Below are 21,376 nucleotides of genomic sequence, written 5' to 3'. Positions count from 1 at the left end.
AGCAAATGTTTCAATATATCTTCGAGAATTGTTGACCTCAAGAAATTCTTCATAAGTTTGAGGCGCGAGAAGATTCTTTCACCAGATTACACAATTACGGGTATTGCATAATGCCATTTTTTTTATCGCGCGTACGATTGGCGTTTTTCATATTGAATGACACCCCAAAATGACAATTTGTGTCTATATTTCATGAGATTTGTATGAGTTTTCAAAAGATTTTAATAATTTTCGGAGATTTCCAGGACTTTTTTTTTTATATTTTGCAATTTCAGGAGATTTCCAGGAGCTCCTGATAAATCAAGAGGCCGCTGGAAATCTGTTATAAGTTATAAAATGGTTTGATTTAATCATTTACACCGGCCTTGCAAAATAGCGGCGTATGCCACGCCGCGGGTCGACTCGTATTTCATTTTAATTTAAAATCAGAAACTTTAAATGGAAAAGTTATAAATTACTGCTAAGACCTCATCTAATGTTAAATTAGTACTTTAAAAAAAAATTAATCAATTTTACATCAGTTCTTATCATTAAGATTGGCAAATATTGTGTTGAGTGCACAAATAGAACTTAAAATCTTATCTTCTTCACTTTAGCAACATCACACATGTATTCATCTAAAAGAATCAGTTTAAACTTGTTATCACAATAGTTTGAGCACAATTACACAATTTCTTAGACAAATCTTGGGTTTAGTTTGATACTTTAATAATTGCTTCCAATGTTAACCATGGCCCTATAGTCAGTTCTTTCAAATCATTCAACATGCCATTACAGTACTCTTCACCGTTCAGTTTTAAAACCTGCACAGGAATAGACAAAGTTTCGTATTAAAATTAGATACTAAAGTTATCTAATTTAAGACTTTAAACGGGATGTGGTGAATCAAGCAGTTTTGACCATAGCTAACTATGAATTTACTGGGAAAGTAAGGATACTTTTACTTTTGATGAAAAGATGTTTTTAAATAAACAAGCTTTAATGAATAGTTGACATCACATAGAAAAATATAGAAGTCATGTACAGACATTGTGAAACAAAAGACATCTCATACACAGCTGCCAACACATTTACAGACATAACCATAAGTATTACTATAATGTCTTTATGTAACAAAACGTTTTCTGCTTAACTACATGTACAATGATTTTAAATAAATAGACTGATTAACAACAAACTGGTACATTCTATTTCCTAAGTAAGGAACATAACATTCACATAAAATAATGACACCTATTAATATAACTTATAGATCTGCATCATCATCATCAAACTCCATATGAGTGAGGACTTGAGAGGCTCAAATTCTCTCTTGCAAAAGCCTTGGACAGAAACCCTGCTGTATTGCGTAGTGCATGCATGTCACCATACAGGTCCAGAATTTTTGGTTTCCCAGACCAGATTAGCAAGTCTGGGGAAGTCAAACAGAATATGAGGCACGGTTTCCTCTTCTTCCCCGAAGTGGGGGCACCGTGAATCGAAATTTGGCCATAGCCGTGAGAAATATCAGCCAACAGGACAGTGGCCTGTCCCGAACTGTGCTATAATAGCTTGCTCAGGCCTGGACAGCCTCCACCACGGGGAAGTGCGGTCAGGACGCCTCATGCGCTCCCAGACTCCACGGGCTTTTTGGGACTTGTCCCAGCACTCAAACCACTTTTCCATTTCTGTTTTTTTTTTATTATAGCCAGAGCTTGGTGAAAACTTACAGCCTGTACGGTGGGTGGAATTTGTCCTCCCTGGTGGGCCAAGGAGTCTGCAGTTGTGTTGCCAGTCACACCTATGTGACTCGGTACCCACTACATTATTACAGAGATGCCATAGCGTTGCTTTATGTTGTGTGAAGCCATGATAACAGTGTCGATATTGGGGGGGGGGGGGCATGGTCCAGGGTTAACTTATAGATAGCAAGGCTTGAAAGGGGTGCTTTTACTTTTTTTTTTACTCAACATAACACGGACTCTTTACAGAAAAAAAGAAACAACATAGAAAAAATATTTCTAATATCAACATCAAGTAAACTCTTTACAACAATAACAATGCCACATCTTTTCTTTAAATTGTTTTTGTTTTTAGCAAATAATTTAATGATTAATTCACATTGAAAAGATGTGCAAATTCTGTTTTTTAAAGTACGACTCGTGTAACAGATTTAGCTACCTGGACATATACACGATTAATGCATCAGTATTTATAAAGTCAGAAATTTCCCACTTCACCAATCCTGCCTCCTGACATTTTGTGTATAGCATTCTGTTCATGAACTGACCCACAGGATGGAGTCTGCACAAATCTTTCTGAAATAGAAACAAATTAACTTCATTAACTACTATAATATTTCAAGCTCAAGCTAGATGATATCCACTATCTGGCAAAAAAGTATTCAGATGTTTTTATGCAACAATACAGGTCAATCTATAAAGTACAAGTTCCTATAATCAACAAAGTTAAAAACTGAACTAATACTACACCTTATATATACAAAAACATTACAGAAGCAAACACTAGCACACCCAGTGCACCACTGCCTATCAAGTGCTCCGACATGGCTAAAGTCATGGATTGTTTTCTCTGACATATGCTACTGACTGAAACATTAATTCTATATGAAGGTAGACTAAGAGTCTATATAAAATATTAATGTGTACCACAAAAATGTATAGTACACTTACAACCTTTATTATTTTGAATTGAATACTTCATTACACACTTAGTAAAGCATACATTTTAAAAATGGAGCAACTAAAAGTTCCTTCTACTGTGTACAATAACTTATCTATATTCAAAATATATGAGGATACCCCAAGAGCAATCAACTTGCTGACAGATTACTTATAAGTGTGATTAAATTATGAAAATATGAAAACTTGTATTCTTGTTTCATGATGCTTTTTATCCTATTCTTTATACATTTCAATGTGCTAAAACATTTTTTATTAGTTACTTGTGTACATCTCAGCGTAAGCACTTACTCACTTACATAGGCCTACTTAGCCAAGATGATGATTGAGGGGTGTTTTGGCTGAGTGATAAAGCCTTTGTCTGTATATGTTCAAATCTCAATGAAGAATGAGATGTTGAACTTTTTGATTTTACAACGGTTATAAGACTAACTTACTCTAAAGTCTGATGGGTACCTGACAATAGTTGGGGAAAGTAAAGGTGGTTGGTCATTGTGCTGACCACATCACACCCTTGTAAACCATAGGCCATAGAAACAGATAAGCTTTACATCATCTTCCCTATAGATTGAAAGTTCTGAAAAGAAAGGAGGGGGAGCTGATGATTAAAAAGTATACTCCTTCCCTAGTGTTACTACAGCATGGAATGGGTTGCTTGAATCAGCCAGAAAAAAACGATTTAGCAGTTTAAGTCTCTGATTAAACTATAAATGACTAGATTGACACATGATTGACTCTTGAAGTAACATCTGTATTTTTTTTTCTGGATAAAATTTGGACTACCGAGTAGTATTCGGTGTTGACTAGATCCAAATTAAATAGAGCCCTCACAACTAGGCCTATCTCCAAGTAGGCCTATTCAAAATTATGGTAGCCTAAACGGAAATAAACAAAGAAAAGTCAGTTTATTATTTCTTTAGCCACAGCAATAAAAAAGCAAAAAGAGACTGCATCATAAAAATAGACAATAAAAAAAATAAAAACAAGATTACAAAGAGAGTTATCACACAAACTCAGAGGCGGCCCCCATCAAATCCACAAATGGACGCGAAATATACTCAAGCCATATTCTTGTTTTGAAAAAAACACTTTCACTAATGTTTTGCCAACGTGTAGATGAGTGTAAAAAAAAAAACAAACAATGAACGACCATTTAACCATTTCTCCTTTCATAAATAATGGTTCCTGTCCGATTAAGTTTTATTACTTCTAGAGCCGCCATTCTGTCTAGCACTCAACTAGGTGTTGACTAGAGTATCCGGGGGGGGGGGGAGTTATAGGTAGAGGAAGGCCCTAAAGATCTCTTTTTTCTTTTAAGTATAATGTTTATGACACACTGTTGTCATTAATAAAAAAAAAAAAAAAAAAAGCTCGGATTAGGCCCGATCTCTGGCAATTATTTTTTTTAAATAGCTACAAAAGTTTTAATTTAAACAAATTAAACACGCGTCGAGAATATATAATATTATATAATATTAACAATATGTGACTATCCATTGAACGATTTGTCTGTGAACAATTTGTCTGTGAACGAGTGGTCAGTGAACGATTTGTAGACAACCAACTGTCGGTGAACAAGTTGTCAGTGAATAAGTTGTCTGTGAGCGAATAGTCGGTGAGCGATATGTTGCGTGAACGAATTGTCTGGTGAACGAATTGTCTGGTGAACGAAATGTCGGGTGAACGAATTGTCGCGTGAACGAAAAGTCGTAAACGATTTGTCGGTGAACGAAATTTCAGTGAACGAATTGTAGTGTCCCCGTTGTCAAGTGTATAGTATAGCCCAGTGATGCCCAAAATACGGCCCGCGAACCACATCCGGCCCGCGAAATTGTTCCTTCCGGCCCGCGAAACGTTGGCACAAAGAGTAGAAAATACCCTCTCCACAAATAATAATATGTTTCAAAAAAATATTTCTCTACGTTAGAGTAAACAGACTAGTATCGATAATAAGCCAACATATTTGTTTCGTAAAGAAAAGGAGTCTCTTTTTAAAGAACATATTAAGCAAAAAACAGCTTTATGAAACCAAACACATAAATAAGACTGTATACTTGGTTTGAGACATCATTGTTAGATTACACCTAGAGTGCAGGATATCAGAAAAAGAGACAAGAAAATGATTCTGCTGTAAGGCTAACTAGCTAAAGAGTTGTTCACATTGTAAGTAGAGACATGAAGCCATTATCCGGAGGCAAGTGCGTAAAAAAGCTACTCTCTTGCAGTGATGGAAGAAATGAGAACTGAAAAAAAGAATGCTGTTGAAGCTTTCAACCTTTCTCATGACAAGGCAAGTGGAAGATATAGGTAAATATCTCCATTCAAAACTAACAGGCAGCAGATTTCGAAATGTTTTTTATTGTCACTGAAGAGTCCACCAACATATTTGATACCGCTACAAATCTTGGTATATATTTGCGGTACAAACATCCGTTTTGAAATCAGATAAGTTAGTAGCCACGAGAAGCATACATGGGACCACCACTGGCAAAGTCCTGATCAAAGAGATTTCAACCATTACACCATGGGATGATGATCGTGTCCGACGTTTCGAAACTTCCTCTGCGGCCAATGTGCTCAGGTGGAGCTGCCATTGGAACGGATTGACTTACAAATTCTTTATCAAAGTTCAAGTGATGCAGATAATTGATTTCCACTCTAGGCCACCTGAAGAAACTTTTCTAAATCTAAATCTCCAAAAACAAGCGTTAACGATGATGACAACAATTACAAGCATTATTAGTGAGGGCCAAACTTTTCATTGGGCGAATCACATGTTACGAAATTGTCTCACGGAGGAACACCTCCATTTCTAGTTTCAGTATTCAGACCTGGCGTCTCATCTATGCAGCTGGATATTTAAAGGTTGGTTTAGGTTAAAGATTCTCGAGCTTATAATGAAAATGGTCTATTGTCCTTTTCCATTTTTCTAAATTACCTTTTCATTGATGTGGCCCGCGATACGAGTGTCGGAAATAAAAATGGCCCGCCGGCTGAATAAGGTTGGGCATCACTGTCACTGGTATAGCCTAATCATAAGGTTAATGAGGATATGAAAAAAAACAACTGCGCACTATAAAAGTAATTCGTTTTTTAAAAAACAACAACTTACAATTGAAACGAAGTTCGTATCAAAATTCTTTTTAAAAACAACATTTCAATCTGTATATCATTCAATGGGGTAGTCAATAAATGGAAATTATATTTTATAATATCATCTAGATTTTAGATCTTTAAGTGTGGTATATTATTACTATTATTATTGTATTGTGCGAATTTATATATGTATGTTTATTCATGTTGCCTATAAGGAACATCACTTCCGGGTCATTCACTTGAAAATGTAAACACTAAACATGACTTCACTTCGGACTTAACCTTCTATGTCTATATATGTCTATATAATAGTATAGATCTATATATAATAGAGGTAACCGTTATAAGTATAAGTCTTACTATTAACAAGGAGATCTATTACCAATTACCCTAAATACTAGATTTACCTCTAGATCTAGATATTAAAATTAACTAATATCTTTATCCTTATTATCTTGTTATACTTATAATTATAATGTTATAACTTATATTATAATATATATATATTATTATTAATTATTATAAATTATAATATTACTTACTTATTACTTATAATGAGAAATGACTTATTTTAATTATTTATAATCTTAGTAACTAAGACTAAGGTTACTAACCCTAAGTTAGTTAGATCTAGATTTAATAATGATTTATACTTATACCTTCACTAGTTCTCTTCTAGATTCCTAAGCCAGGGCGGCCAGGCTAAGCTAAGCCTAAGAATCTAATTAAATCTAATAATAGATCTAATCTAGTAATAATAATATTATTTATAGATTTAGACATCTAGCTAGATCATAGTATATGTTAAAAATAGTATGGATGTAATAAAAAAATTATCTTTGAAAAAACAATTTTTCGTTAGTACATCATTAAAACACTTTGAAAGAACTTTCCAATGGTGTTTAAATTATGACTGTATGTTTAATTGTTAGAAAGTTATGATTTTTTTTGTGGCGTTTTAACCTAACATTGACATGGAACAAGTAAGATGAGAGCTTCTCACTGGCTAAGAAGGAAGAGAGACACCCTCAGATCAAAAGTGAAAAAGTTGGAATAGAGTTTCATAGACGATAGATCTATTTATTAGAAAAGAAATTTAATAGTAGATAATCTAGTTTTAGTAGTAAATTTCTAGCTCACAAATCTGATTTCATTTATATTTATGAATAGGGATGTGGAAAAAAATGGTGGCGTTGTGATGGCAGAAAATGACAAAATATTAAAAAGTGGGATCAAAATCGTCTGAAACCATTTTTTTCAAATGTGCTTTAAAATTCATGCGCATGTGATTAATACACAAAAACTATTTGAATATATCCAGAATATTTGGCCTTACATGGCCTGAAGTGGTTTTACGTTTATGAGATGAAATTTTTTATCAAAAACTGTAAATCCCATAGCAAACAATGCTAACCGTTTTTCAACTTTTCGATATGATGTGCTGAAGATATCGCAATAAAACTTGGTAGAACACTGTTTATTACATTTATTACCTGGAGTAGCTTTTTAATTTTTTTTTGTTATTTGTTACAGATAATGTTTATAGAAAATTGAAAAGAAACCGAGAAGCTAGCTACAAGTGATAGCAAACATGGAATACAATTTTACTTTTGATCTAAAAAATGTAATTAAAAAGGAAATGGAGGAAGACATTTTCTCAGCCCCAAGATGTGAAGAAGAATCTCCTAAGTTGTCTTGCACGTCACACTGCAAGCCAAACTATTCTCTTGATCAGAGAAATTTTATGAAAAAAGAAAGGAATGACACAATGTTTACATCAGAAGTTCCAGGAGAAGAAACAGATAAGTTGAATTCATTGTCAGACTTGAAAGAGGACATTAGTTATGAAATGAGAGAAACATCAAATGTTAAACATTTCCAGGTAAGGCAGAAGTTATCTAATATTACACTTATTACACCTAAAATTACTGTATAAACATGTTTAAATCTTACATTGATCTAGACTGAAATATGTAATTATTAAATTCATTCAATCAATCATACCACTTCTTAATCTCTCTCAATTCACTTTTTATGACATTGTTTTTTCTCCTTAAGTTTTAAGCATGTCTTTATAATGTCTAAATGTTCTTCTCTTTGTGTTTATGTTTGATTTTAGAAGTTTTTTTTTTTTTAGTAAGTTTTTTTGTTTGTTCTAGAATTGCTCATTAACTCTGGTTTTGAAAATGAACAAAAATGGTAGTAAAATTAAGAAAAAAATGCTTGACTTTGTACTATTTAAGCTTGAATAAATAGAATAAAGATACATTTGGTCGCCTCACAAGTTCCATCTAGATAAAAGAAAGAATAAACTGTGTAACTGTTTAGAGAAATCTGTTTTCAACTTTATTTCACTATGGGTGACATAATGAAGGTTCCACCATTCTTTTAACATTTGAAAAAATCTCTTCTGCTCTCACCTGGCTTGGAGAAGAATATAATCTGGCTGAGTGAAAAGAAACTGCTATACTATCTAACTGAGAAACCTGAATCCTGATACAGACTAGGAATTCTGAATTCAATATTTGGCTTCAACCTGTTAAAGGAACATGGAAACTTTCTACTTGTTTATACCTATCCAGTATTCTGGTCATAACAAAAGCGCTATACAAAACCAAATATTATTATTTTTGAGATTCCGTAATCTTTTTGTTTAATTTTTTTTTTTCAGATGCAATTTGAGAAACTTGAGAAAGAAAAAACTTTTTTCAAAGAAGAACAAAAACGACGTAAAGAAAATAAATGTCCAACATGTCTGAAAGTATTTCCAACATCTACAAAATTAAAAATACATCAGGTGGTCCATACAGGAGAAAAACCATTTAAGTGTCAACTATGTCTGAAAGCATTTTCTCAGTATTCAAATTTAAAAACACATCAAGTGCTCCATACAGGGGAAAAACCATTTAAATGTCAAATATGCCTGGAATTATTTTCAAGATCTCAACAATTTAAAATACATCAAATGGTCCATACAGGTGAAAAACCATTTAAATGTCAAATATGTTTAAAATTATTTTCAACATCTTCAAAATTAAAGACACATCGGCGAGTCCATACAGGTGAAAAACCATTTCAATGTCAAATATGTTTGAAAGCTTTTTCTCAGTCATCAAGTTTAAAACAACATCAAAAGGTCCATACATGTGAAAAACCATTTCAATGTCAAATATGTTTGAAAGCTTTTTCTCAGTATTCAAATTTAAAAAAACATCAGGTGGTCCATTCAGGTGAAGAACAATATAAATGTCAGATATGTCAGGAAGCATTTTCTCAGTCTTCAAGTTTTAAACAACACCTTCAGATTCATAATAGTGACAAACTATTTCAATGTCGAAAGTGTCAGAGAACATTTTTTCACAGATCAGATGTAAAAAGACATCAATTTGTTCATAGCCAAAACTCAAAAGAGGAACTTAACTGCTTGACATGTAATGCCATTTTGTCCAGCAAGTTAACATTATCAATACACATAGAGACTCACGTTAATGGAAAACAATTGAAATGTATTCTTTGCAATAACAATTTCTTATCCCTGCGAGAAATAAAAAATCATTTAATGATACACATTAATAAAATGCCTTTGAAATGTGTACTTTGTAATAAAAGTTTTTGTAATTCACAACTAGTAGAAAAACATGTTAGTGCACATTTGCAGACAAATGTAAAAGTCTTCTCTAGCTTTAGTTTTTAAAATCTAGTATTTAAAATACTTGTTAATGATAATACCATTCTTTGAGTTATTATCGAAGTTTGGTTTTGCTTTCTATAATAATGCAAATTATTACATGTGTTAATGTTAATATTTTAATGTGATGATTTCATGTTGTTTTTAATTACCGTTGCTTAAAAAAAAACGAGTTGTATTAAGTACTAAATAATTCATCTGTATTTTGTGCCTGACTGAACAACTAGCTTCTACAGACCTACATTAAGTAATACACAACTGATGATTTAAAATAATAAAAATAATTGTTGCATAAAATGACCAGTCACCTTCTTATCTAAATACAAAGATACAATGTTTTATGTTTGTTCAAAAAAAGAAGATAATTATACATAGTACAATTTAATAGTTTTAGTATGTTTTGTGCTTCATTCCTAAATAAAGCTTGTGCATATTTTTTTTTTATTGTTTTGAAAACTTAAGTATTGAGGAACAAACAGGAGCTGGTGACCCTTAGGCAGATTGTGGCACACTGTGCTGCAGCCTGGCAGAGCCAAACTGTATCAGTCTGTTACCTTGGCCACGAGAGCAGTGCAGAGAGGGGGGGGGGTAAATGCTATGTGGGCGACATCGTTCTGAACAGAAATAATGGCCAAGCTTTCATCTACCACTGACAGAGGTCAACATTGGCTCGTGATTTATATTTTATATTCTTATACAAATCTATTTAATGCTCAAAATAAATGTTCTATAATTATTTTGATGTCATTATAAATTTAATGAAAATATAACTAATTCAATTTTTAAACACTTTGTCCTATATTTCCTAAGATTTTAGTGTTAATGTGGTTTAAATCTTTTTATTTATTGTTAAAAATTATATTAAACCGGCTAAAACTGATAGCAGACAACATCATATCAGAAGGACAAGCGGGTTTTAGACAAGGTTGCAGCACAACAGAACAAATCCTAAACTTCAGAATACTCTGTGAGAAATATTTCCAACACCAAGAGAACATTTTCCATGTCTTTATTGTATTCAAGAAAGCTTTCGATCGAGTATGGCACGGGGGCACTCTGGGCGACAATGGAAAAGTACAACATTAATAAAAACATAATCGAAGTTATCTAGAACCTCTACAAGGATGCCACCAGTGCGGTGTACTTCAACAATAATATTGGGGACACAGTTGGAGTAAGACAAGGCTGCCTACTTTCACCAACACTCTTCCTTGAAAGGATAATGGAAGAGGCTCTCGAGGGCTATGACGGAGGAAGAAGAATCACTAACTTGCGCTTCGCAGATGACATTGATGGCCTAGCAGGGACAGAAGAACTAGCTGACTTGGTTATGCGCATTGACAAGACTTCCACAGCATATGGCATGCAAAAAAAAAAATTATGACCAATAGCCAACAGGGCTTTAAAAGAGGCATCAGTATTTGAGGTGAAAACCTGACTAGTGTTAGCAGCTTCAAATACCTCGGAGCTATTGTCTCAGATGAGGGAACAAAACCCGAACTATTGGCCTGAATAGCACAGTCCACAGCAGCCCTTTCAAAACTGAAAATAATTTGGAAAGACAAGGGCTTGGCCCTCAGCACCAAAATCAGACTGACTGGTTATGGCCACATTTTTATATGCTTGCGAGTTTTGGACGCTGACTGCAGAGCTAGAGAGGAGGATCCAAGCAATGGAATTGAGATGCTACAGAAGGAATCTAGACAATCACATTCAAAGACCACATCACAAATAGAGATGGGAATCGAACCCAACTTTTAAAGTTCGGGTTCGGTTCGGTTCGGTCAGATTTAAGTTCGAGTTCGGTTCGGTTCGATGACGAGTATAGTTCGGGTTCGGTTCGGTTCGGTCAGGTCTAAAGTTCGGGTTCGGCTCGGTTCGATGCTATGAAATTATGTAATAGCAAAATTAAGTTATAAGGTTTAATGCAATTTATTAGTTAAAACTTTTTTATTTGAATTTTTACATGAAACAAATACTTTGCAATATATAATAGGCCTATGGGCAATACTTTTTCCAAAATAATGTTGCCTAAATACATTTAAAGCATTGTAAAAATTTCTTAGTGGAGATAGAAATGCAGATGCGGCAGGTTTTCGCTCAAGTCGGCAAGTGGTTTAATTCAGGGCGTGACTCGGCGCTAAGCGAATTTTTTAAAAAGGCTAATATCGATGTGCTTTCTTTCAGAAAACACTATTCATCATGATAAAAAAAGTCGAGGGCCATATTAAATCTAATAATTAAGAGGCAGACCTGGCCAATAGAATTATGCAAGGGACATTCTAGGTAGGCCTACATATTGCGCACGTACTTCTATAATGGGCGTGATCTTTTTAAAGAAATATTCTTCGTGTAAAGACGTCTCTATCGAGGATTTTTTTTCACACATAAGTCGTCACTATTATAAATTGCAATATACGGAAGAAATTTGACTATTCTGAGACAAAAAAAAATGCAGAAGAATCACACTAGCGGAGATGTTTTAAAATGTTTTCTTCAAAACGCAGTCTTCAGTTGACAAGGTCTTATTAGAAGATAAAATGACATCTCCACTTAATATATTTTAATTTTTAAACATGTAATTATACTAATATTCAGATAAGTTACACTAAAAATAAAACTTTTTTTTTCGATGCCCCCTCTCTTTGTTAGTTGGTCGTTGGTTTGTCGCTTACAAACAGCTAGTACAATTGAACCAATATAGGCGTTTTATATTTTTACCGGTAAGGATAGTATAGGTGGACTTCTTATGGTCCGACAGTTATGCTGGGCAGGGCACGTATCCCGTATGGGAGACGAACGTATGCCAAAGGCAGTCTTTTTTTTTTGGTGAGCTAAAAGGTGGTCGACGTTACAGAGGCGCCCCACGAAAACGCTTCAAAGACCAACTTAGGCGTCAACTTTGCTTAGCTGACATAGAAGAGAGCACCTGGTTGCATGCGGCCTTAGAATGAGTCAGTTGGAGTTCACTCCCGAAGGCCGCGGGATACACATTTGAGACCAAAAGAAAATCCACTGCCGAGGACAAACGCAGACGCGAAAAGAAAAACTAAATTGACCGCCTGCGAACAGTGGTTATGCTTGCCCTGGATGTGGCAAAATATGTAGGTCTCAGCTGGGCAAGCGCAGCCATGGGAAAAACTGCATTCCTCACTATATAATCTTCGGACTCGAAGACAAGCCTTATAATAATATATAAACTTAATAAACTTTAAAATAAAGTTCTTAAGTGAACAACTCAATATAGCCTAACTCACTAACTGTTATTACAATATTCACATATTTAATTTGAGATAGAGATGTAATATTAATGAAATATACTGATATTTAAACAAAATCTAGGTCACCACAAAACAACGTCTTTACTCTTTCATGTCTCAAGATTGTTTGCCGTTTCACATTTGCATTACGCTAATTTCAACATCTTTAATGCATAAACACCAATCAATCGCTTAACCTCTTCTTACCGCCACCAGAAAACACACACACACACTCTATGACACCCCTTTTTGTCAAGAAGTTGCGTCTCCCCATCCCCCAATTCAAGGTACTAACCATCCCCACCCACGGGAGAGGACCCAAAGTTTGAGAAACTCTGCATTAAAAATACTGATGATCAATAAAGCAAAACAGAATAATAGTAAAAATATTCAGGGGCGTAGATAGGAATTTTTCATCATTTGGGGGCCCGGGAGGAGCTGGACCTCTTTGGGGGTCCCTGCATTTTTCGTAATATTGAATATTTATTGTAAAAAAACACTGATTTGGGGCCCCCCTCAAGTGGGGGCTCGGGGGGATTTTACATTTCTACCCCTCCTCCCCCACCCTTTCTACGCCACTGATAATATTCCAATATGGAATACTTCACAATTTTGTAAAAATAAATCACTTAATAGAAGATAATTAAAATTTATTTTAAACTATAACACAAATGAACTTATTGTAGATATCTACAGTCTCTAATCGTCAAAAAAATTCTACTCTCAACTAACAGCCATCTCAAATAAAAGTGACAATATTTTAATGTCAACTTTCTACTTACTAGGTACTAGACTAGAGTCTAGATCTAGATCTAATTAAGGGCGCCTATTCGACTCAAAACCAATATTGCAATCAGCCCGCGAAAATTCAAGGTTAGGGGGAGAGTCGGCACGTACGGAAAAACCCATGGGAATCAAAGCGCGCCGCTTTTTTTTTTTTTTTTCAAAATACCACCACCCCCTCCCAAGTTTTCAAAGTATAATGGAATCATTAGAATTTAAATAAAATATTTAAGTAATTATTTTTTTTAAACACAAAATATAAAAAAGGGATGCAAAAATTGCAAAATTAGTTCGGTTAAGAAAAGGAGGGTTCGTTCGGTTCGGTTCGTACCAAGCAGTTTCAAAGTTCGGGTTCGGTTCGGTCATAAGTGAGGTTCGAGTTCGGTTCGTTTCCCATCTCTAATCACAAACCAAGAGATTAGAGACAGGGTTACTGCAGCAATCGGACCCCATGATGACCTGCTAACTATTGTAAAGAAACGCAAGCTTAAAATATATGGCCATATTACAAGATCCACGGGGCTCGCAAAGACTTTCCTTCAGGGAATAGTACCAGGAAAAAGAAGAAGAGGCAGACAGAGAAAGCGATGGAAGGACAACATAAAAGAGTGGACGGACCTACCATTGATAGAGGTTTTAAACAAGGCAAGTACAGGGAGAAATGGAGAGAGACGGTCGACAAATCTTGCTTGGTGCCTCAACGGTCCAACAGACTAAGGGATAGATAAAGGTAAAGATATATTAGATAATTTGAAAAGATATTTCATTCTAATATTTTTGCCATCTAGGCCTATAATTTAATTTAAAAAAGAAATGTCACACATTAAAAAAAAATCCAATTTCACATTTCCAATGTTAATGCAATGTCAAGAGATCACATAAAATTTGAATTAGTTCATCTTAAGTTTGTTACATTCATTGTTCGAAAAATACATTCATTGTATAGTTTTCAAATGTCTAGCGAAACACACTTTATCAGATCTAATGTACATCTTGGCTATTAAAGGGTTAAAGCACTACGCTTAGATCAAGCAATAGTGACAGTAGCATCAGTTTGAACACATGTAGACATGTACATTGAGTGAATCAAAGCTTGTTCTACACATTGATTGGGATTAATCTTCGGCTTTTCAAGTTTATATATAGCTTATGCCTTGTTTTAGCATTAGTTATAGCATTCTCTTTCGCAATGTACTTAGTACACAAGTTCGTGCTGCTAGTTCCTAGTTTCAAACTGTCTTTGATTGAGTGCCTTAAAAAAGGGGAAGTATTAGTATGTGCTATTCAATGAGATTTATTTGTTGGCTTTATGAAAACATATTTTAATGAAACTAGAAAAGAAATGACATTTTGGGAAAATTTACCGCTGCTGTTTCGACCTCGAAAATCGCTTAGTAAAAATGTTCCATGATCTACATTGATGTAGATCAGTGTTTCCCAAACTTTTGTGTCTTGTAGACCGCTTGACATGCTTTTCGGTTATCGGTAGACCCCCTTCTTAATTTATATTTCATTTTTGAACTATATTCTAATTAGTAAAATAGTCAAATATTGAAAAGGTAATTGAAAGCTACATTTTAAGTTGCATCTATTTATTTAAAAAGTTAAAATCTAAACCAATTAAAACAATAGTTGCTATGTATTACATACAATCACCAAACACACTGTAAACGTTTTGTTTTAAATGGTTTGTAAGCTCACCATTCGTGGATACGGAGATTAATGTTTCATATAGGATTAGTTGTTCTATAAAGTAGTCCTTCGAAACATTAATTATCATCCTAAAAGTTTTTGCAAAGAGTTTATCTATAATAAATCGAAAATATGCCAGTAAAAATGTTGACTCCGGCAACCCATTCTATGCTATAATAGCACTAGGGAAGAGGTAGAATTTGTAGAAATTTGTCCTTGCAAATGGAACGAGAAATGTTCCTGTGGAGACACGGTTACTGTGTGTGGTCAACCGTGACACACGGTCAAGTGTTGAGTATCGAGAGTTAGGGGATTTGGGGGAAGTGACGAGTGTGTAAACAAGAAGAGAGAGAGATAGGAAGTCAGCGAGTGAAGTGGGGTATCTGTATATAACGTTGCCGTGTATATATGTTATGTTGAAATGTTCCACAATTAAAAAGGCACTTAAAACGTAAAGGGACTTGTTTCTTCACAACTTGCGACCACGACGAGATACGACTAGACACAAGTAAATGGAAATGTCGATATACAAAATATAGAGAGAAGCGGGCAAGGAAAATGGCCTGCAAGGCGAAGAACTGGAAAAGTTCATAACATTAAAAATAACACAGGAAGAAGAAAGGGAAGAAAGGAGATTTAATAGGGAAGAAGTCAATAAGAAAGAAGAAGATAGTAGAAGGAAGGAACTCTTACAACTAGAAGAATCCAAAAAGAAAGAAGAAGATAGTAGAAGGAAAGAAATCTTACAACTAGAACTAAAACTTAAAGAAAAGAAAGACAAAGAACAGCAAAATGAAAAGGAGGAACACTTTGACAAATACAAACAATTAGACAGAATGTCTCCATTTGACGAGAGCCAGAATGAGTGTATTGACTCATATCTACTGAGATTTGAGGATATAGCAACAGCATGCAACCTTCCACAGACAGAATGGGCAAGAAGCCTCGTGGGGCGCTTAAAAGGTAGAGCGATCAACATCTGTCTTCAAATGAGAGATGAAGAAAGAAAAGAATACGTGGCCGTGAAGGAGGCGTTGCTGAGACAGTTTGGCTCCACAAGTTACGAATACAGAAGGAGATTGAAAGAGTCGACACCTCTGGTGAACGACAATCCACAAATATTCGTCACCAACATGTCGATTTACTTCGATCGATGGGTAGACCTGTCAAAAGTGGATCACAAATATGAAACCCTCAGAGAACACATCATCATGGACGCTGTGATGGAAGCTTACAATAATAATGTGAAAACATACGTCACGGAGCGAGAGCCAAAGACCATCAGCAGACAGATAGCACAACTAAGACAGTATAAGACCGCACACCCAAGGGAAGTGTTAACTAGAGAGAACCCAACTGCGGCATCAGCTTTTATGGTGAACAACGCTGCAAGAATGCGGACTCCAAGCCCTCTATATAGAAGAGAGAACGCTGACAAGAACCCACCATATACAGGAAGAAGAGAGAAAGATATAGGAATAAGCCCAAAATATAGATCTCGAAGAGAGAAAGATGAAGAAATGAGTCCAACATATAGATATTGAAGAGAGAAAGATGAAGAAATTAGTCCAACATATAGATATCGAAAAGAGAACGCAGATAAGAGCCCAACATATACATATAAGAAAGACACAGCTAAGAGCCCAACATATACATATAGAAGAAAGAAAGATGAAGAAAAGAGCCCAACATATACCTACTAGGAACGAGAATACCGACGTAACCAGCAAAAGGTTCAACTATTTAAGTGTTACGTTACTTTGGAGCCCTGAGTTGTCAAGTTCTTTAAGTTGGTGGTGTATGGTATGGTGCAGTTTGCAGAGAGCCTGGATAGTGAGATTCGTAACAATACCGGTATATATATATATATATATATATATATATATATATATATATATATATATATATATATATATATATATATATATATATATATATATATACATTATATTCATTCACTTTGGTTACTTATAGTTATAATGTTTTTTGTTTGCTGTAATGCACAAATTGTAAGACAAAGTTCCATACGGACAATAAAGATTATTATTATTATTATTATTACTACGTAAAGAATTACTTTACGAGCCTTGCGTGTAGCGAAGTTATATTGTATATCATAATAATACTGTCTCCTACATAGATCACGCTCAATAGGAAGAATTACCAAATGTTTCAATCTATCTATACGAGAATTGTTGACCTCAAGTAATTCTTCATTAGCTTAAGGCGCGAGAACCTTTTTTACTAGATTCCGCAATTGCATAATTGTCGTGCGCGCGTGAAGTTTTCTTTGCATTTAATATTGGTGTTTTAGCGTATAGGAAGTAGTTTCTTTTAAGTGCGTTTTGTTGCCTAGAATATTGTGTGTGTGTGTGTGTGTGTGTGTTTACGTCATCCTTAGTTCCCGCAAGAGAAAGAGCTTCTTTTGTGAGCTAGGTAGCTGGTTGTTTGTTTCCCCCTTGTAAGGGTACGTAAGTACATAGCTTTATTGAGTAGGCTGATCTTTCGGTACGGGTGTCGCTATTGAAAAGCTCTTTCTTGTAGCGGCATCGCATTTAAGCCGTTTGAGCGGTCTAAGGCTTTATGTACAGCACGCGATAGATTACTTGGGCATCCCTTGTATTTTGCCTAATGTGCTTAGTTCCCATTTGTTTCGGAAAACTTAGAGTGTGTAGTTACTCTTTGAAACTATTGTAACCTGTTCTTTTATTTATTGTCATCAACGCCTGAATCCTCTGACTCTGAGCGGCAACATGTGAGTGGATCGTGTGCCTGTCGACGGGATCGACCTGAAACTGTGTGTCTTGCTGGCTGGTGTACCGGAACCGTCCTGAAGTTAGAACCGTTGGTCTGCTCCAGTGGCTTTGGTTGTCTGTGGCTTTTCTCTTCTGCGGAGCCTGGAGTGAGGCGAGTTTCTTCCGACGCGGGATACTGAGCAGATAAGTCCTTGGCCCTGTTTTTGTCGATGCGCCCGTGATTTCAGTTAGCCCGTTGTAATTAAGAAATAATTTTTTTTTCCTTTTTCTCTCTATGATCTAACTTTGGTTTTTGTTAGTGATAGTTAGACTGTAGGTATTATTTAATAGTCTGTGTGATGGAGACGAGGTTGACTCTAACCGCCCAGTTCATCAGTGACGGCCGTGCTCTCGGGTATGATGGTGAGAGGTTGGAGAGGTATGTGGCAGAGCAGAAGGTTGAATACGAGAGCCAAGAAGGAGGAGTTTGAACGAGAGACGGCTAGGCTTGAGCGAGAGGAGAGATTGAGAAAAGAGGCGAAGGCAGAGGAAGAGAGGTTGAGAAAAGAGGCGAAGGCAGAGGAAGAGAGGTTGAGAAAAGAGGCGAAGGCAGAGGAAGAGAGGTTGAGAAGAGAGGCGAAGGCGGATGAAGCCGCCAGACATGTACGGAAGGAGAAGGCTAGGCGTGAGGAAAACGAGATGTGGAAGGAGAGAGATGCTAGAGAGGAGCTCAAGAGAAAAGATGAACTGGAGTTGGCACGGCTTAAGGAGAAGTCGGCGCCAGAGGCAGGTGCAGTGGTAGGTCAGGCAGTTGAGGTGCGACAAAAGAGTGTCTTGGACAGGCTAGACAAGAACTTCCAAGGCATGAAGGAAGAGGACGATCTTCTAGCGTACCTGACGCATTTCGAGGCCGTAGCAGCAAGGTGTAGGATTGAGAGTAAAGAGTGGCCCCTACTGTTGTCCTACAAACTGACGACACCTCTCAAAAACTTTGTTGAGGGACAGTCTGTTCCTTAGCGACAAGTATGAGGATGTTAAAACGGCACTTCTCCGCCACGCAGACATCAACGCGGAGACATGCCGCAAAAGGTTCCACCGGGTCAAACCACGGCAGAATGACTTCCGTGGGTATGTTACCGAGTTGAGGACCGCACTGGATAACTGTTGTAAAATGGCTGAGGTCGGTAAGACAGTAGAAGAGATCAAAGATCGTTTCATTAAAAATAGGATACTAGAAAGCGTATCAAATGAGGTGTACAGGCAGCTCGTGTTAAACAAACTCAGCACAGTAGAAAATATGTTGGAGGTGATTGAAGGTTTCAAGGTTGCTGGTTCTGAGGTAGCAATAAGAAAGGAAGAAAGTGTGTATGTGGCAGCAGCATGTTGTGAGCCTGTGATAGAGCAGAGTCCAGTGGTTAAAAGAAAGGTAATTGTTTGTTTCAGTTGTGGTGAGCAAGGTCATAAATCAGTTGAGTGCCCTAATGAATTTGTTGCCCAAAATAATGAGACTGATGTTGAGGATGTAAATCCCAATGATATTGTCAAGGACCAAGACCAGCGATCTAGACATAGATGACTAGAGGGTCGTCGCGATTCGGAAGGTCGCCGTGGGTATAAGATGATGCCGGATCGCTATACTGTAACTGTCAGAAATTTGCCATTTAATATTAATTGGCAAAGGTTTAAGGATAGATTTAGGGAGTTTGGTTTGTTTGGTTTTGTGGAGGTTTTAGAGGCAAATGGGAAGTCCATGGGTGTTGGACATGTAAGGTTTAAGAACTTAGCAGACGTTGCTAAGCCGGTTAGATATTTGGACAGGTCGAAATTTGGTAGTAGAAGTATTGTGGTAGTCCCTCATCGTGTGAGCGCGAGAGGTTGATGTGATGGTTAAGTTGGTAATCTGGTAGTATTGGTAAATTTTTGCGGGCGTGTTTTGTTAGGCTAGCACACACATGAAAGTATTGCGTTACTAGTTGGTTGAGTAATTGGTAGTAGAGTAAAATGTACATGATGAAGCTCATGTAATTGAGCATATACTATCGTAAAAGTACAATCTTATCCTATGTGAATTTAGCAATTGGATCTGGGTTACGAATCTAGTTGCATTTTCTGTCGTATATGTGAGCAGGTCAGGCAGACGCGAGTGGGGAGAGAGGACCTATTCTCTGCTGCTCAACATTAAAATTTACCAACAGTAGGCAGATGTTTGCGCTACTGGGTGGGCTCAATCTGTGCACCTCGATATAGTGACCAAGGGGCTAGAGCAGCCTAAGTAACCAGACAACTAACTATACTAACTCAACTAAATGAAACAAGATAACAAACTTTAGTTTACGATAAATAAAACAAAAAGAAACTTTATTTACATACAAAAATAAATCAATAATAAAAAATAATATATACACTAACTTGACTAACCACTACAACTGAACTCAGCAACTAACTAAAACCCTCTAAATCTACACCACTACAAACACTAACAAACTAACCAAACTATCTAACACAAACTGATCAAACCAACTAATAAAATACAGTATACTATACTAGACCTAGGTCTACACAAACACACTACAATAAACTAGTCTAGATCTACAATATCCTACTATTACACTCATAACACTAACACTAAAACAAGAATATCTTATATCCTTAGGCTCAGTACCTTACTATTCACTAAGAACAGAACTGAGAAACAGACTATAAATATAACTAAGTTTACTAAGGCGATAATAAAGAAACAAAATAACACTAGCTTAAGCTTCCCTAGAATTAGTTCTAGAATAGATCTACAGAAACAATAACAAAACTATCAATAGCAGAAACAAAGTAACACTAGCTTCCCTAGAATTAGATCTATCTAGAATAGATCTACAGAAACAATAACAAAACTATCAATAGCAGAAACAAAATAACACTAGAATCCTAGATTCTAGATTCCCTAGAATTAGAATAGATCTAACAATAGCAGTTATAAACAGCAGCTATTAGTATTAGCAGTAATATTCAACAGCAGCAGCTAACAGCAGCTATAAGCAGTAACACAGCAGAAACAATAGCCTGCAATACATAAATGCAAAACTATATTAGATCTATATTCTATTAGGACTGATGGACGTCGCCATCTTCCGTACAGCATGTTGCCAACTATTATGACAAATAGTCCAAGTAGAAAATAAAATAACTACCTTACACATAGTATAGATCTAGTAAAAAATATAAAATATTTCTACACTTACAGGCCGTCCCAGGTACAGGAATAAAAATATAATTAGACGACAGACCACAAAGACCTTCAGCTGTCACACAGACAGATATGGTACTGACCACTGGTCAACTGTACACTGAACTGTTTTATACACAAAAAGCGGAAGTACAAATAAGTTTGGCACTAGCCTATAAAAATAAAATATATAAAAATATAGCTCTGGGAGCGCAAGCTCA

The 21,376-nt window shown here is 35.8% G+C and overlaps 1 protein-coding gene and 1 long non-coding RNA gene across 3 annotated transcripts; one reads left to right on the top strand and one right to left on the bottom strand.

Moving 5' to 3' along the window:
• Positions 1 to 691: 691 nt before the first annotated feature.
• LOC106050415 (uncharacterized) lies at positions 692 to 21,281 on the bottom strand. 2 transcript variants are annotated; one of them, XR_008779984.1, is made up of 5 exons: positions 20,345 to 21,281; positions 15,210 to 15,314; positions 14,131 to 14,221; positions 2,161 to 2,297; positions 692 to 803 (listed from the first exon to the last, which is right to left on the bottom strand). It is a non-coding gene; the product is annotated as an uncharacterized LOC106050415 (long non-coding RNA). The 2 variants fall into 2 exon arrangements; XR_008779985.1 differs by having other exon boundaries at positions 20,354 to 21,276.
• On the top strand, positions 6,012 to 10,252 carry LOC106063871 (zinc finger protein 729-like). Its single transcript, XM_056042893.1, has 3 exons — positions 6,012 to 6,111; positions 7,311 to 7,659; positions 8,449 to 10,252. The coding sequence occupies exons 2-3, from the start codon at positions 7,369 to 7,371 to the stop codon at positions 9,469 to 9,471; spliced, it is 1,314 nt and encodes a 437-aa protein (XP_055898868.1). The 5' UTR covers positions 6,012 to 6,111; positions 7,311 to 7,368; the 3' UTR covers positions 9,472 to 10,252.
• Positions 21,282 to 21,376: the final 95 nt, after the last annotated feature.

The sequence above is a fragment of the Biomphalaria glabrata genome, chromosome 9, assembly GCF_947242115.1.
Source record: "Biomphalaria glabrata chromosome 9, xgBioGlab47.1, whole genome shotgun sequence".
Taxonomy (NCBI): domain Eukaryota; kingdom Metazoa; phylum Mollusca; class Gastropoda; family Planorbidae; genus Biomphalaria; species Biomphalaria glabrata.
The sequence above is the reverse complement of the archived record's forward strand: the minus strand, read 5'-3'. Positions and strand labels throughout refer to the sequence as shown.